Consider the following 17,889-nt stretch of genomic DNA (forward strand, 5'->3'; position numbering starts at 1 on the left):
ACTCCTTTTCTTTTTGGCATAACAGCAGTCACTTGGAGCAGTATCAAAGGGTCCTACAATGTCAATTGACACTTTTTCCCATGCAGATTCAGGAAGAGGAGCAGACTGTAATGAGGGGTACATGTCAGTGCTGTCTTTTCATGCATTTGGCAAGTGACACAGGATTTTATGAGTGCTTCATTTTGAGAGTCCATCCCTGGCCACCAATACAGATCCCATAGTTGCTTGGTTCTGACAATTGCTTGATGAGTATCGTGTGCCAGGTGTATGAGTGTTGACTGTAATTATTCTGGCACAAGTAGCTGGTGTGTACCTAGTAGCACACAGCCATCAAGCAAAGAAAGTTCATCCCAAACTCTAAAATAAGGCAGCAAAACTGGGTCAAGGTTTTTAAGGTTACTGGGCCATCTCTTTGTCAGAAATTCCGGTAGTTTTTGTTGAATTGGACACGCTGAACAAGCAGCTTGAAATTGTTCTTTTGTAACTGCAGTAAGAGTGCTTTAATAAGCGCAACTACTACATCTTCATCCTCCGGTGGACCATCTGGTGAAGGCAAAGGCAGGTGAGAAAGGCAATCAGCTACCACATTTTGGTTTCCAGGCTTATATTCCAGTCCATAATTGAAAAAGAAAAGTCTTGCAGACCATCTAGCAATACAATATCCTACTCTTCCAAGTCCTTTCGTGGTGAGCAATGTCATCAAAGGGCTGTGGTCTGCGCAACTTGAATGTGAGGCCCCACAGGTAAGTTTTCCATTTTTCAGTAGCCCAGACACAAGCAAGTGCTTCTTTTTTGACTGTAGAATATTTTTTCTCAGCATTACTTAGTGTCCTTGAAGCAAATGCAACAGTCCTCTCTGTGGTGTCCTCATGAAGTTGTGTGAGGACAGCCCCAAGTCCATAATCAGAAGCATCAGTAGTTACAATTGTGGGAAGCATGACTGAATAGTGCAAGTACTGGACTATGTACAATCAAGTCTTTCACTGTTTTGAAACTAGCTTGTGCATCCATTGTCCACACTAAGATTGAACTTCTCTGTAGTAATTCTCATAACGGTTCAATGACAGAAGCATAATTGGGAATGAATTTTGCATACCAGGAGGTAAGACCCAAGAAGGAATGTAAGGCTTGCAAATCTGTTGGAGAAGGAGCATTTGAAATTGCCAGGATATGATCTGGATCAGGTTTTAGTCCAGCCTGTGAAATTGTAAGCCCCAGAAAGGAGAGTTCAGTTTGTCTAAATTTGCATTTGGACCTATTGAGTTTGAGGCCTGCTTTGATGATGCAGTTTAGTACAGACTGCAGGTTATTGTCATGCTCCTCAGAAGTATTTCCAAACAGGATAATATCATCCAGATAGCATGGAACTCCATATTGATTCTTCAGAATCAATGACATCATTTTTTGGAAGGCACTTGGGGCAGATGCGAGACTGTATGGACCACGTTTAAAACAAAATAGTCCCTCATGTGTAATAAATGCTGTGAGGTCTCTGCTATCTTCATGCAACATAACCTGGTAGTATGCGCTCTGCAAATCAATAGTAGAAAACATCTTTGCTCCATGGAGTTCTGCAAGTACTTCTTCTATGTGAGGAAGAGGATGGCTGTCAATCACAATAGCTTTATTTGTCCTTAAGTCCACACAAAGGCGAATGCCTTCACCCTTCTTCTGCATCACTACTATAGGTGAAACCCATTCTGAGGAGTCGATCTCTTCAATAATGTCCTTTTGAACAAGTTTTCTACGTTCCTTTGAAATAGCTTCCCTGACTGAAAATGGTAAGCGCTGTAACTTCTGTCATACAGGCATCACATTATTCCACATTTTAACTTTATGCAGAAACCCATAAGTACAGTCGAGTTTCTCCTCAACCTGGTGTTGGGTCCCAGCTGAAACTGGTGTGTGTACTGCAAGAGTGCTTTACTGAGGAAGATCAATTCATCCATGAACTACCCTGAGATTTAAAGCAGCCAATAAATCTCTGCCAAGGACAGGAGTGCCTTTGTGGACAATGTAGAACTCTTCAGTTACACAGCAATCACCAAAAGTAACTATTGCTGGCAGGCAGCCATGTACTGGAATATGGTTTTTCAAATAGCACACCAAGTGAAGTTTGGGTTCAGTAAGAGGCACGTCTTTAAAGTAATGCAAATAAATGGAATCAGGTAGTATAGGTACTGCTGAGACAGTGTCCAACATTAGCTGAATAGAGTGTGATTTGCCTGAGGGTATGGTGGAAACATTTACAGTGCACTTCATTTGTTCTGGAATATGTGCAGTAGTGCAATGGTCCCCAGCCTTTCTGTTGCAATAGCATATTCATGTTCCCAGAAGAGTGTGGTGGGCGCTGGATGACCAGCCACCAAAATGCCGCCGAGAAGTGGAGTCATCGAGAAGGGTCGCTGCCGAAATGCCGCTGAGAAGCAACGGCATTTTGGTGGCAATGCTTCTTGGCATTGCCGCTTCTGGGCAGCATTTCAGCAGTTGGTTGTCCGGCGGCCGTGCTCCTCGGCAGCGGGTTGTCCGGTGGAAGCGCTCCCTTGTCAGTAGGCAGGCCCACATAAATGCCCCGGTGGGCACCATAGCACCCGCGGGCACCGCGTTGGGGACAATTGCAGTAGTGATTTTGTCCACGGTCAGAACAGTAGCATCTGGTATTGTAACTGCATGCACCTGTTGATTGAACTGGCTGCTGTGATATACTTTAGCAAAATGACCAATCTTCTTGCAATGATCACACTGAATTACTTTTGCCGGACATCCTGTGTAGCTTGCAAGGTGTTGTGGGGATCCACAGTGAAAGCATGCTTTTACTGTATTTTGAATTTGCTGATTTGGTAGTTTTCCATTAGTTTCCCTCTTGTAATCGTTTGTCTGCAGCAATAGTGAACTTTTCTGCAAAGGAGTCACAGCCTGGACTCTGCTGCTTGTATCCATACTCATTATTTTGGCTTCAGCTGTAGCTGACTCAAACTGAGTAACAATGGTTATTGCTTTTTCTAGTGTAAGCTGTGGTCCTAGAAGTAAGCGTTCTCTTACATGAAGCATGGTTGTTTTCTCGATGAGCTGGTCTCTAATCACCTTATCTGCCATATTCCCAAAGTCACAAGTTACAATCAGACTCCTCAGGGAAGCAATATACTGCATTTAGTCTCTCCTGTTTTCTGCTCATGCTGGCAAAATCTGTCGCGATCAGCTACTAATTCACTTTTGGCACAAAAAAGTTCTTTAATGCAGTGAGTGCAGTCTCATATTTATCATCTGCAAGGGGAAAAGTGTAAATTATACACGGCCCTTCTGCTCCAAGGCAGTGGATTAGCAGAGTATGCTTTCTTACTTCAGAAATCTCTGTAGCACTGATTGCAAGCAGATAAGTCTCAAACGTATGGATCCAGGTAGTAAAAGCAATTGGAGGCTCACCTGGGCTTTGCAGAAAGGGTGCAGGTAGGTTCAGAGGCAGAAGATCCATCCTTGTCGCCAAAATGTTGTAGCAACCAGGCAAGGTACTAACAAACTTCAACAGGACTTTATTTTTCAAGTGGAAACCTCTTTACCAAGCTGCTGCTGAACCCTTGGTAGCTCTCACTCAGCCTCCTCAACATCCTCCCCTTTCCTGTTTCCTGTCCTTTCCGACTCCCAACAGCCAGTACTCCCAGTTCTAATAATTACAAGCAGCATCTAAACACCACACAGCAGCAGTCAAAAAAGCTAACAGAATGTTAGATAATAGATAATAAGATAGAAAATATCATAATGCCACTGTATAAATCCGTGGCACACCCTCGTGCAGTCCTGGTCACCTCATCTCAAAAAAGATACTTTAGAATTTGAAAAAGTACAAATGATTAGGGGTATGGAACAGCTTCCATATGAGGCAAGATTAAGAAAACTGGGACTGTGAATCAGAAAAGATAAAACTAAGGGGTGATAGATAGAGGTCTATAAATGATGAATGGTGTGGAGAAAGTGAATAAGGAAGTGTTATTTACCCCTTCACCTAACACTAGGGGTCACCTGATAAAAGGCAGCAGGTTTAAAACAAAAGAAAGTACTACTTCACCCAACACACAATCAATCTGTGGAACTCATTGCCAGGCCAAAAGTATAACTTGGTTCAAAAAAGAATTAGATAAGTTGATGGAGGATAGGTCCATCAATGGCTCTTAGCTAAGAGTGTCAGGAACACAAACCCATGCTCTGAATGTTCCTAAACCTGCAACTGACAGAAGCAGGGACTGGATGATTGCCCCATTCTGTTTATTCGCTCTGACGTATCTGACATTGGCCAAAGTCAGAAGACAGGATACAGGGCTAGATGGAATATTGGTCTGTCCCAGTATAGCAATTATTTCGTTCTTATAGTGTTTGTGAAGAAGTAAACTACCAAAAAGACATGAGAAAAATGAATAATTCTGTATTCAGTGCAGGGTTTGGTTGGGGTGTGATAAATAGGGGTTACACATTGAACAATGAGGTTAAAAAAATTGTATAGCTAACCATGCAATCCACTCAATTCACTGAATGAGGCAGGAATCCCATGAAAAATATCACATTATTTAAAATGGTATCATAATTCATACACACAAAGAGGCAGAATCAAGGTTGCACGGGTAATCTTAATTATTTGTTTAACATTTCCTAACGTTTGAGTGCTTAACTTTGCATCTTTAACAGCTAAACTTTTTTTTTGTTTATATAATTATACATATAAAGTGGGATTTTCATAAGTCAAGATTTATCTTTGAGTTAATGTTGAGCACTTTTAAAAATCCTATCAATAAATTATATTTATTCTCCACTCTGAGTTATACATGGTTCAAAAAATGTGGGATTACGTTTTTGCGACATTCAGCTCTGCTAGAACCAGTTATGGTTCTCTGATTCGCTGTCCCAGACATAGCAGAACATAGGCTGTTCTAATATGCACCTGTTATCTGTAGTTCCTATGGGACCATATAGCAGCTGGGTATTGCCAGAACATATTGCTCTCTGGATGCTGCTTCTGCTCACCCCTCTTCACCCTCAACATGTCTCAACATGTCATTAGAGGATATGGGGATGGAAGTGTAGATGGCAACTGTACCTGCTTTATTCTGGCAAGGGATTCTCTCAAACTAGGGCTATGCCTAGCTAGGAGTTTTGACAGACTCTGTTTGTTTTGTTCTACCTGAGCAATATAAAGGGACTGGAATGAAGTAGAGTATGATTTTTGGACTGTGATGAAACAGGGACTCTTAAAACCTAAACTCATTATATTGACTTGAAATAATAATCAATATTTGAAGCTGACAGAGAACTTTTATCTTCCAGATATTTGACTAGGATAAAACTTAAATTTAGACTTGTTTGAGGGTTTCTCTCTCCTACACACAATGCTATATCTGAGCCTTTTTAAGGGCCAAACACTAAAACAGAAATTAGTGGTAACTGTTTTTCTTTTTCATTGGCTTTGTTTGTAGTTTCTTTTTTGAAAGTGGAATATTTACTGTGTACAGTTGAATGATATTGTTGTATCCTTCTTAAAAACTATTAAAAATTCTAACATATGGGACTACCAAATATACACAACGTCAATATGAGCACAGTGTAATGGTCAGGAAATTTACACTGGCAGTTCAGCTAGCATAATTAGAATGATATTTACTTTCATTTGATAGACATTTCTGACATTAGACCTTGTTTATGGTTAATCTTTATTGGGAAATATGCCATTTAATTGACTGTGTTAAACATTTGTGTTTCATCCATGACAGAGCATTGTGAAAAACAGGATGTAATGTTTAAGCTGACAACCCTAGTAAAATATCCTAAGTATACAATTACTATAAATCTACAGCAAACCTTGCTACTCTGTGGTACAGAACTTGTTGATTGTTGTGCCACTGTTATCAGATTGACTGTGATTTTGGAACCATTGAAGCTCAACCACAGTTCAAGCAAACACCCCAAGAAGATACTGTGTATAAAAACATTTTAGACTACATTTTGCATATGATGTTTATTGGAAATTAAGTGAAGGCAATACAATGCTTTCTATTTTACATTAAAAATAAAATTATTCAATTAAATTAGATTTCTAAATCTACTTAATGAAAAGAAATAATAATCGAGATGTCATCAAAACCAAATGTTACAGTGTTGAATTATAATACTAAAACAGGCATTAAAGTCCAGTTCCTCATTAAGGACTTTATGTTGTAAAGATTTCAAAGTGCAAATCCAATCTACTTATCATGGATATATATATATATATATATATATATATATATATATATATATATACACACACACACACACGCACATATAAATAAATAAATAAATAACCAGGTTATTTGGCTGCTGTGCACATCTATAAAAAGGTGAGGGTTTAAATTATTTCCTTTTTACCTCCCACACAGAAGCTATGCGCAGCATAGTCCCCATACTCCCAACTACAAAATTCCCCAGAACAGTTGCAGAGAGAGGGAAGGAGAGAAACAGGAACAGGGTTTTGCCTGAATTAGGACTTCAAGACTGAATCCCATTTCAACAAAGAAAAGCCATTATCACCAGAACTGGAAATGGCCAATTACTATGTTGCTTTTAAAATATAATTATATTAATATTCATGTAGCTAAATATATTTAGTTATTTATTCTTAAGCACTGATACAGAAAACTTTATATTCCATTTTTTAAACCAGTGTCTATACATTTAGTTTAGAAGATTTACAACTTTGCATTTAAGAACTATTACACAAAAGAATTCCATTTGTAATCCTATTATCTTTCTAAATAATGTAATATCTATACAATTGGGATACAGTATGTGGGTTTCTTCTTAGAGTGTTGGTCCCTATGTGTGTCCTAAGAGCTGGAATCCCTTTCACTATACCCACACCCAATGTGACCATAATCACAGATGTATCTCTCATAGGCTGAGGAGCCCACAGGGCAGTCACATGGAACAAGGTGTGTAGTCTCCTTGGGATACACATCAATTTCCTAGAATTAAGGGCAGTTCGACTGGCCTGCAAGGCATTCCTCCCACTCATACAAACCCAACATGTCCAGATAACACTCGAGAACATGACCACCATGTTCTATGTAAACAAACAAGAAGGAGCAATTCTCTGAATACAAGTGGTCAATTTATGGAACGGGTAAACCCAGAACTACATCACACTCCCAGCAATGTACTTCCCAAGTGTGCAAAACTCTGCAGACAATCTCAGCAGGCATTTCTCCACATACCACAAGTGGCAGATACACTGAAGCAAAATCTTTATTCAGTGGGGAATGACTTCTGGGCCTTGCTCTCCAGCCAGACGAACAAGAAGTTTGATCTATACTGCTACAGAGCAGCACTAGGTTGGGACTCCTTCTGCTATTCTGGACAGACCACCTGAGAAACACCTTTACTCTCATCCCACTGCTACCAGAGATTCTACAAAAGATTTGTCATGACAAAACTCAAGTTATTCTCATTGCACCCAATTAGCTCACATAATTCTTGTTCTTCTTCTAGAGATTGCTCATATCGATTCCAATTAGGTGTGTGCGCACCACGTACATAGTCATCGGAAAGTTTTTCCCCTAGCAGCACCTGTCAAGTTGGCTGTGGAGGCCCTTGAAGTGGCGCCTTCATGGTGCTCAATATATGACCCTGCCGATGTGGTGCCTCCGCAGTTCCTTCTTACCACCAGTGATGGTCGTTGGAACTGTGGTGTCTTGCTCAGCAAGTTCTACCATGTTTCCCTAGCTTCATTTGTTTGTTGTTCTCTATACGTATTAGTTAGTTTAATTGTTAGTTAGTATTAGTAGTTAGCAGTTGGGCTGGGGGGGGGTCTACCCTCTGTTGTGATTGCTTTTTCTTGGGAGGGCTTACATGCCCAAGTCGCAGGGGTTCAAGCCCAGCAAGTCTTGCAGCAAGCCTATGCCAATGGGTAACCCCCCCCCCCATGCTTGTATATAGTATCTGTGGGAGGCTCACCAAGCTGATCGGTGCAGGATTTGTAAGGGGTTTTGCCCCAGAACCAAAAAGGAGCTAGACTTTTGCCTCAAGCAGCTCCTTATGGAGGCGGCACTGTTACCAGATTTGCCCATTACTTTGGGGTATGCTCATTTACTGGGGTTACTCTTCTCAGGGGGGATGACTGTAATTCTATCAATGTACTGCTTGTGTCACTTATGTTTTCATATGGAGCTCTACTCCTCCCTTTTGCAAGTCCCCTCCCAATGGAGCTATTCTGTAGGACCTAGGTTCCCCAGGGCTGGGTTCCTCCAGCCCCAGAAAGGATACAAACACACACATTATAACAGAGCAAGTCTGAGTGGACTGGGTCAAGCAGCACTTTCAAGCTGTCACCATTATATGCCTCTGGACTCAGTAGTCTGGGTTGAGGAGCACTTTCAAGCTGCCACCCTCGTATGTCACAGGTTGCGCAGGTCCCCATCCCCACTTTCATGTCACAATTGTACTGGTAGTAACCCACTTGATGAGCAAACCCCACAGTATTTTTGGGCGCTACAGAGATCTTCAACTTAGGTAAGAGAAGCGTTGCTGCAGAGTAAATGGGGAAGCTAAAAACACAAAAGAGTAAAGTTCAGAGAGAGAGAGAAAGAGAAAGAGAGGGAAGCAACCAGCTTAACCATAAAAGTTATTTATTATAACCACACAAGGAGAGCCTAAACAAACATAACAGTTACATTATTAAAGGTTACAAAAGTCATATATAGAAAACTATATTTGATCAAACAAGTCAAGGTTAGAAAGTTATACCTAAGGTAGAAAAGAAAAGAGGGAGAGAGAGGGATCTCATTACTTCCATGAAGCTTGAACTGGTCAGGGTTCCCAGGTGATGGTGGTAGCTCAATGTCCTGTGTGCTGGAGACAGGCAGAGCCCCCAGCATGATCAGTCAGGAGAAGATGAAATCCTAGTGGAACAGATGTAGAGTTTGGATCTATGCATCAGAACACTTACTGGAGTGTGGGTAAGGTTTTTTGTAGGGAAACAACAATGGTTCAAGGGAGAACACTAGATTTGTTTATGGGTAAACTGATGACTCAGGGGTTTTCTTAAGGCTAGACAAAAGGAGCTGATCACTCTTGGTTATGGGTCATGTTTTTTCCAGGAAGCTTACAATGCAATTAGGCTGCTTCAGTATTTTGGATATCAATCAAGGATTTATTACTAGCATTGGTCTGATAACTGCTGAGCTGGGTGTGTGCAGGCGTAGGTTCATTAACATCTGGAGCAGAGATCCCTCAGGATGCAGTGCTTCCCTGCTTTTCTTGTCCCAGAGTTCAGTGCAGTTCTTGCCTTGGAATCTCTGTTCTCCATTCTGTATGCTAATGGGGATGTCTCCCTGTTCCATCTTTGATGCAGATGAAGCTAGGGGAGTTGCCTCTGTTCTTCATTCTGTATGCTAATGGAAATGCCTTAGTCTTGTCACCCTTGTCAGGAGGGATCTAGGTGTGTCTCCCACCACCCTTCACTGCTCTCTGCAAGTCTTTTCTCTGATTGGTTTTGGTTCTAGCAGAGGCTTGGTGGGGGGTGTTCTTTCATGAGTCAGACAGTCTAGATACTGCACCCTAGTTCCCCAAGAACACAGAACTGGCTGGTATCAGCACTTAGACCTCAGCCTCTGCTGGCACGGCAAGACCCGGCACCAAGTTCATCGGGGTATAGTGCCCCAGCAACAGTGGTGGAAGCAGCACCGTGGATGGACTCTGGCGGAGACCCGTGGCACCAAGTCTCCCCAGCACTGAAACTGGTGGGATCAACCCAGCACTGCTCCCACTCCCAGGTGCAGAAATGGCACCAGAAGCAAGGGAGGAGCAGCTCTCCATCCCAGAGGTCCACCCCTCTGGAGCTGGCCAATGGGGCATGTCCTCATGAGGAGCACCCAGCACCGAAGTCTGAGGAGACGGCACTGTCAACTTTGGCCCTGCAAGAGGGACCATCCCCATTGGACTCCCCAGCCCAGGTAATCAAGGAGGTGGAGCTGCCATCCACCCCGGACACCTTTGAGGCTGCGAGGGACCTCATCACCATGACAGTGCCGAGATCACCCACTCTTTGCACCAAGCCTCCAGTACCACATTGTATGGCACCGTCTCAAGGCAAACCAATGATGCTCTATCCCTCGGCACAGCTGATAGAATCACGGTACTGCTGATAGAATCTCGGCACCACTCGGACTTGCGGTGCCACTCAGACTCGTGGTGCCACTCCAAGTCATTCCAGTGCTCCTGCTTGTGACACTGATCCACTCGTCGATCTCCATCACACAGCAGGTCCCGGTTCCGGCACTGGTCCAGACAATGCTCAGCAACCCTGTGCAGCTCCAGATCATAGGTACTGCTCCAGCCTCATGGCACCGCTCTCCAGCCTCGCAGCACTGCTCTCCGGCGTCAAGACACCACTCCCTAGTGCAGCACCGCTCGACGGGTCAGCTCCACTTGCACCATCCTGGCCTTTGCAGTCCCAATCCCAGTCTTTGGACTTGGAGAAGGGATCTAGATACTCAGAGCGGGGCTGACTCTGGTCAGGCCATGGATGCTGTGAGGTAGGGGCAGGGCCGTGGCCCGCTCAGTGCCAGGGACCAGCACAGTGGCCATTTTGGACCCTGTGTGCATACCACCAGGCGCAGGGTGCCCAGTCTAAAGGCTCCCGATTGGCCACCTCTGAACTGTGGGTGCCAGAGGCTTCCGCCAGTTGCCCCACCCCTAGAGGTGCCGAGGAGGCACTGTGCCCCTGCCCCTGCATGGAACCAACTCCAACTCCAGTTCCTGAGCAGGACCCTGGTCTACCTGGTCCAGCCAGCAAGACAGGATGAGAAGTACCTGATGAGCAGGAGGGACAGGAGAACCCTGTTCCCCCTTTAGCCTCCTCGTCCTCCTCCCCAGATGAGGCTGTTGTGGGCACTTCTGTCTCTGGACCTCCCCCCATAGACAGCCGTGCCCACCTTTGCAAGGTGGCGTGCAACATGGGTCTGCAGGCCAAGGAGGTGGTGGAGTCAGAGGACCCAGTGGTTGACACCTAATTGGAATGGATATGAGCAACACACCTCAAAGAACAACAGTTACTAGAGGCGAGTAACCGTTTTTTTCTGGATGTCCTATGAATGTCAATCCATCCTCCCATCAGCATCTAACCATTCCTGGATTTTGTAACTCAGGAGAATGGCAAGATTGGATATTTCAACCTGTGGCCTTTTCATCTCATGGTTTGGTTTTTGGATGGGCATCAGATCTGTAACATTCATGTTCGGAGGCCATTTAAGCTATCCTCAGTCACAGCAGAAAAGACTCCATGACAGCACTATTCAGATATTTATACTGCCTGCAACTTCACACTCCACTCCTGTTTGAATACTGCTTACCAGTCACCCACATGTGGAATACATGTGGGGCCAGCACTTGAAGAAACAATCAAGGTTATTTACCTGTAGTTGGAGGCTCTTTGAGATATGTGGCACCTATCTCTATCCCACTACCAACCCTCCTTCCTCTCTCCTTCAGCTCATGTCTGGATTCATGATGGAGAAGGAAGTGGAGAGGTAGTTAATCCACACCTCCCCTTACACCCTGGGTACTGAGCATGAGGAATGCCAGATGCAGGTGTGGACCAATGGACACTACTTGCAAATTCTTCAGTCTCAGGCGCATGAAGCACATGTGTATCCATATGTGAACTATAGATAGGTTACCACACAGCTCAAAGAACCTCCAGTTACAGAAAACCTCCATTTTTTGAAACCCTTTTTCCTTCCAATATATGACTGAACTGTAGTGTGTATTATATACATAACTACTTCTTATCATTCTGTTTAAAACCACATATTTAACACCTTTATCTCAGGTCGCTTTGCTGACTAACAAACCATGGGCATAAAACATAGATTAATATATTTTTAAGGTCAGAAGGAACCATTATATTCTAGTCTGACTGCTAACACATGACACAGGTCATAGAATTTTACCCAGTAGTTCCTGCATAACCCAATAACTTCTGGTTGAGCTATGGCATATGTTTTAGAAAGATATCAAATCTTGATTTAAAGAATCCACATGATTGAGAATCCATCACATACTTTGGTAAATTAATTAGTCTTCTTGTTAAAATGTGTACCTTATTTCCTGTTAGAATTAATCAGCCTTCAACTTCCAGCCATTGGATCTTCTTATACTTTTTAACTGCTAGATAAAGAGCCCTCTACAATCAGAAATCTCTACCCCAAGTAGATACTGTGATCAAATCACCTCTTAATCTTCTCTTGGATAAAATGAGTAGATTGAACTCTAAGTGTCTCATTGTAAAACTGGTTTTTCCAGACCTTGAATCATTCTTGCACTTTTTTTCTGAACCATTTCCAATTTGTCAATGCCTATTATCAATTGGTAGAAGAAGCAAGATTTAAACAAATACTGGCCTAGTTTCCACTCTAGAGCAATTTCTCTTAGGCCAAAGAGACATTTTTGCTTGTGTTCTTTTTGGAGATTTAGTTGTCTGGCGTGTTGAAGTGAGAAGCTGAGAGCCATATGGAATAGTTAGGCTGTTAAAAGATTTAGCAGCAAACCTCTAGCAAAACACAGACAGCATATAGTGATTCTTGATACGTTATAATTTGGCCAAATATGAATGAATTTTTATGGGAAGACTGAAAGGCACCCCTCTACCCACAGGACTTTCTCCATGCCAAATTTCAAGTTCCTTCTATAAACCATGGAGGGATTAAAGTTCTTCCTACAGAAAAAAATATAATGGAAAGCATCAGGAAACCTTATTAGAGGGATTGGTATAGTTTTCCTTTACACAGAAACTTGAAGGAGCTCTTTATTAATAATCTGACATTGGGAATTAACTTCAAAAGATCTCTTGGAGCATAGTTTTATATATGAGCCAAGTATTATGTATGTGCAAAGTATAACGGTTTAGTTCATTTTCTGAGTGCTCTGGTTGGGACATACAATTCTAGTTATATAACAAAATATTTGGACCAACAAAACTTAGAATCATTGAATCATCGGGTTAGAAGGGACCACACGGGTCACCTACACTAACCCCCTGACAAGATGTAGGATTTGTTGTGTCTAAATTGTCCAAGTTATCCCCCATTCTGTGTTTGTGCATTTGGTTTTTCTTTCCTCAATTGTCTTTGTTGAACTTCATTTTGTTGTCTATACCCTTTTTTTCCAATTTATCAAGATCCCTTTGAATTTTAGTTCTATCTGCCACAGTGTTTGCAACCCCTCCCTAGCTTTGTGTCTATTCCTACACTCAGATTATTACTAAAGATATTAAATAACACCAGACCCAGAACAGATTCCTGTGGAACTCTATTTGAGACCTCCATCCAATCTGGCATAATTCCATTAATAATTACTTTTTGTTTGAAGTTGTTTAACCAATTATGTATCCACTTAATGGTAGTTCTATTGAGACCACATTTCTCCACCTTACTTATGAGAATTTCATGTGGAGACTATGTCAAAAGTCTTGCTAACATTCAGGTATATTATGTCCACATTCTCCCTATCCACCAAATGAGTTACCTTCTCAAAGAAGGAAATCAAGCTGGTTTGTCATGATTTGTTCTTGGTAAATCCATTCTGGCTGCTAGTGATCACCCCTTCATCTTCCAGGTATTTGCAAACTGAATGTTTCATACATTGCTCTTGTAGTTTTCCAGGTATCAAGCTGATTGTTCTATAATTCCCTGACTCCTCCTTTTTCCCCTTTTTAAGATGGGCACTACATTAACCCTTTCCCAGTCTTCCAGAATCTCACCTGTCCTCCATGAGTATACAAATATTATTGTCAGTGGCTCAGAGATTTCTTCAGCTAATTCCTTCAGCACCTTGGGGGTGAATAGCCACAGGCCCAGCTGACTTTAATTCATTCTGATTAGCCAGAAGATCTCTGACATATTCTTTATTTATCCTGATCTGCATCCCTTCCCCTTTATTGTCTATGATGACTTCGCTTGTCATCCAGTCACATGTTATTTTCTGTATGAAGACTGAAGCAAAGTAGGCCTTGAGCAACACTGCCTTCTTATCATCTTCTACTACCAGCTCACCTTCCTCACACCATCCCTGATCATTCTTTTTTTGTCTGACATATTTGTAGAACCCCTTCTTGTTGTTTCTAACATTTCTTGCCATAAAGTGAAGGTGCTACAGTGAAAGTCTTCACTTCTGAAGAAAAAACTGTCTAAAATGAAAGAATGTAGGTGATACATGGGCACAAGAATTTATACTATAGTCCGACCTTTGATATTAAGGGATTTATAATGGAGTCCCCTTATCAGTGTTTTTTGAGTAATATGGTCAGAGTTTCACCCATAACTCTGAGCACATATCAATTTGTATTTACGCATTTTTATCTACCATTTGTCTTTTTTATTTCCAATCTAGAATCTATATTATAAATATTGGGATAGTGATTATGCTTAAATCATGCAGTGTAGTTGTACCTGTTTCGGTCCCAGGAAAGACAAGTTGGGTGAGGTAATATATTTGATTGGACCAACTTCTTTTGATGAGAGAGACAAGCTTCCAAGCCACAGAGTGCTCTTCTTTAGTGCATTTTGCTGTGATGCTGGGAGTATCTTTCCCAGACCTGAAGAAGAGCTCTGTGTGGCTTGAAAGCTTGTCTCTCTCACCAACAGAATTTGGTCCAATAAAAGATATTGCCTCTCTTGCCTATGTTTAAATCATGTTATCCTGTGGTAAAACCTGTAAAGGGGCTAATCTTCCTCATAGTGTCCCCCAGGAATTGGGTCCATTTGGCAGATGGAATTAACTTCCTCCAGAAAGAACTGTAGGGTCTTGAGACCTTGAAACTCTGTAGATTCACTGGTTTCTGCAGGAGCCAAGGCCATCTACACTGAGGCATGGCATTCACTGAGATTGTTCCCCCCTTCTCCCCACCTTAAAAAAGTTGGGTTACCTTTCACATTTAGGCATTTAGGAGGAAGATATATCCCTTGCCACTGCCCCAAACTGCCTGCACGCAATACAGGACTGCCCCGTCCTGCCAATATTCACCTGCATCCCAACCAGTCCCTACCACTCATGCCAATGCATTAATCCCAACCCCAAAGAGAATCTTCTACACGGTGCCAGAAAGAGGGTGACAGTTCCACAGAAGCAGCTAACCACAATTCCCATACAATGCAAGGGAGTGCCCCTTCTGAGTTTCGTTATTGGGTGCACAGTTTTGGCCTGTTTGTTACTGTAGGAAGAAATAAGTCTCACTTGGTTGAAGTCATAGATTCAATAAAGTTCTTCCTTTGAACAATCTGGATATCAAATTGTTATGCACATGGATATTTAAGTCAAGTGTGTTAGTCTAAATGTCTTAACCATTCAATAGCTGAGGAAAGGGCACTCTGCAAGTCCTTGAGGGAACCAGGCAGCGCTTGCCAATAGGTGGAGCCTGCAAGTATATGGCCTACATCTTCTAACTGACCACAGTGGCAAAGGGGAGAGTCTTAAAGACTCCAGTTACCGTCATTTGCAGCACATCTGATCACTGTACATTGAAGTGATTGAGTTTTACACACAGGGAGATGGACTGTTGGTCCTGTCACAAGACAGGCATTGGCTATTTTTGATGCTTCTTCTTTGTCATTTAGTATGCCTTCTGGAGGTGACATCAAATTTCTTTAGAAGAAATGTCTTACAGGGATTCCTGGAGCTAAAACAGTGGATGAGTCGATTAAGCACATCTTTAAATAGGGGTAGATATGGCATGTTTTGCACATTAAGGAGCAAATTCCACAAGGTGACTTGTTGCCTGATGTCAAAAGGGGTGATGTTGGACAGGACTGGCAGCCAGGCCAGATTGGTTGGTCTCATGGTACCAGTTATTATCAAAAATAAGATTAGTCAAAAACACTGTTCAGAGAAAAGTGTTCTCTACAAAGATTTTTACATCTTGTTTTCCTTCTGCTATAATTTCCATATAGCTTCATCATTCCCGTGTAAAACTGAAATTCCTGCTTCAGAATCGTATTTCACATGTATGAAATATTTTTATTTTTATTTCAGGAGCCTTTATGATCCCTTTTCTCATTTTGCTTGTCCTGGAAGGTATCCCACTGCTTCATCTTGAGTTTGCCATTGGTCAAAGACTGAGAAAAGGCAGTGTGGGAGTCTGGAGTTCTATCCATCCTACCCTGAAGGGAGTAGGTAAGTCTCAGGAAGCTTACAACTAAACCAAACAGAATGCACAAAAGCCCACATTATTAATTTTGCCATTGAGGCTTTATTGTTTTACTTTGGAGCAGAATGAATGTCTCAGGGGATGAATTATGAGTTCAGAGACTAACTTCTACATTGTCCACCTGAATGCAGCCCAGGTTAGTAGTGATCCAAAGCTGTTACCATCTGATAACTATTTGATGTCCCATTCCCAGTGCACAGGAACAGTGGGCACACTTAAAAACTGCACCCTGGTTTTAGAGAGATTACAGGTGACAGGGAATATCTCTGAGAATGGGGAATATGGCTAGAACAATTTCTCTCTAGAATTGGAATTAACTTTTTTAAGTGTGCCAACAATTTGTGCTGTAGTTATTTTGAGTTATTTGGAGGAGTTCAGTCTCCATGTCTGTCAGTCATAAGTGGTAATTGGTATACAACATTGTATACATTAATAATAGGGCTGTCAATTAATCACAGCTAACTCACATGATTAACTCAAAAAAATTAATCACGATTAATCGCACTGTTAAACACTAGAACACAAATTGAAATTTATTAAATATTTGTGGATATTTTCTACATTTTCAAATATATCGATTTCAATTACAACACAGAATATGAAGTGTACAGTGTTCACTTTATATTTATTTTTATTACAAATATTTGCATTGTAAAAAACAAAAGAAATAGTATTTTTCAATTCACCTAATACAAATACTGTAGTGCAATCTCTTTATTATGAAAGTTGAACTTACAGATGTAGAATTATGTACAAAAAAAACTGCATTCAAAAATAAAACAATGTAAATCTTCAGAGTCTACAAGTCCACTCAACCCTACTTCAGCCAATCACTCAGACAAACAAGTTTGGTTAAAATTTGCAGGAGATCATGCTGCCCGCTTCTTATTTGCAATGTCACCTGAAAGTGAGAACAAGCATTCGCATGGCACTTTTGTAGCTGGCGTTGCAAGGTATTTAAATGTCAGATATGCTAAACATTCGTATGCCCCTTCATTCTTCGGCCACCATTCCAGAGGACATGCTTCCATGCTGATGATGCTCGATAAAAAAAAATAAGGAGTTAATTACATTTGAGACTGAACTCCTTGTGGGAGAATTGTTTGTCTCTTGTTCTGTTTTACCTGCATTCTGCCTTTATTTCATGTCATGGCAGTCTTGGATGATGACCCAGCACATGTTGTTATTTTAAGAACACTTTCACTGCAGATTTGACAGAACACAAAGAAGGTACTGTGACAAAGTTCCTCGTCTGCCTTGGTGGGTCCTGCACTGATTGGCGGATTTGCTCCATTCAGAGATTCACGGCAGCCCACAGTTTGGCCACTTTTGCTAGTGGCTCAAACTTGCCATCCACTCAGCTAACCTCATCATTAGCCAGCATGGGTAAAAGGAAGGAGAACAATTCCTGCAGTCTCTAATGGTCCACCTACTGGGTTGGGGGACAGGCCAGGGACCTTCCCCTCTGGTGGGATCCACAGTCCAGATCAACTCCTCCTGCATCCAATAGGGAGTTGAGGGGGTGGGGGGAACCTGGGCCTGCCCTCTACTCTGGGTTCCAGCCCAGGGCCCTGTGGATCGCAGCTGTCTACAGTGTTTCTTGTAACACCTTTGTGACAGCTACAACTCCATGGGCTACTTCCCCATGGCCTCCTCCCAACACCTTCTTT

The 17,889-nt window shown here is 42.1% G+C and overlaps 1 protein-coding gene across 1 annotated transcript in view; it reads left to right on the forward strand.

Annotated features, from left to right (window-relative positions):
• Window positions 1-17,889, forward strand: part of SLC6A19 (solute carrier family 6 member 19) — a 77,778-nt gene that overhangs the window by 9,241 nt on the left and 50,648 nt on the right. The window contains exon 2 of the mRNA XM_048839508.2: window positions 16,045-16,185. Within this exon, the coding sequence (XP_048695465.1) occupies window positions 16,045-16,185 (141 nt within the window). The remainder of the gene's footprint in view (window positions 1-16,044; window positions 16,186-17,889) is intronic.

The sequence above is a fragment of the Caretta caretta genome, chromosome 2 (genome assembly GCF_965140235.1).
Source record: "Caretta caretta isolate rCarCar2 chromosome 2, rCarCar1.hap1, whole genome shotgun sequence".
NCBI lineage: Eukaryota > Metazoa > Chordata > Testudines > Cheloniidae > Caretta > Caretta caretta.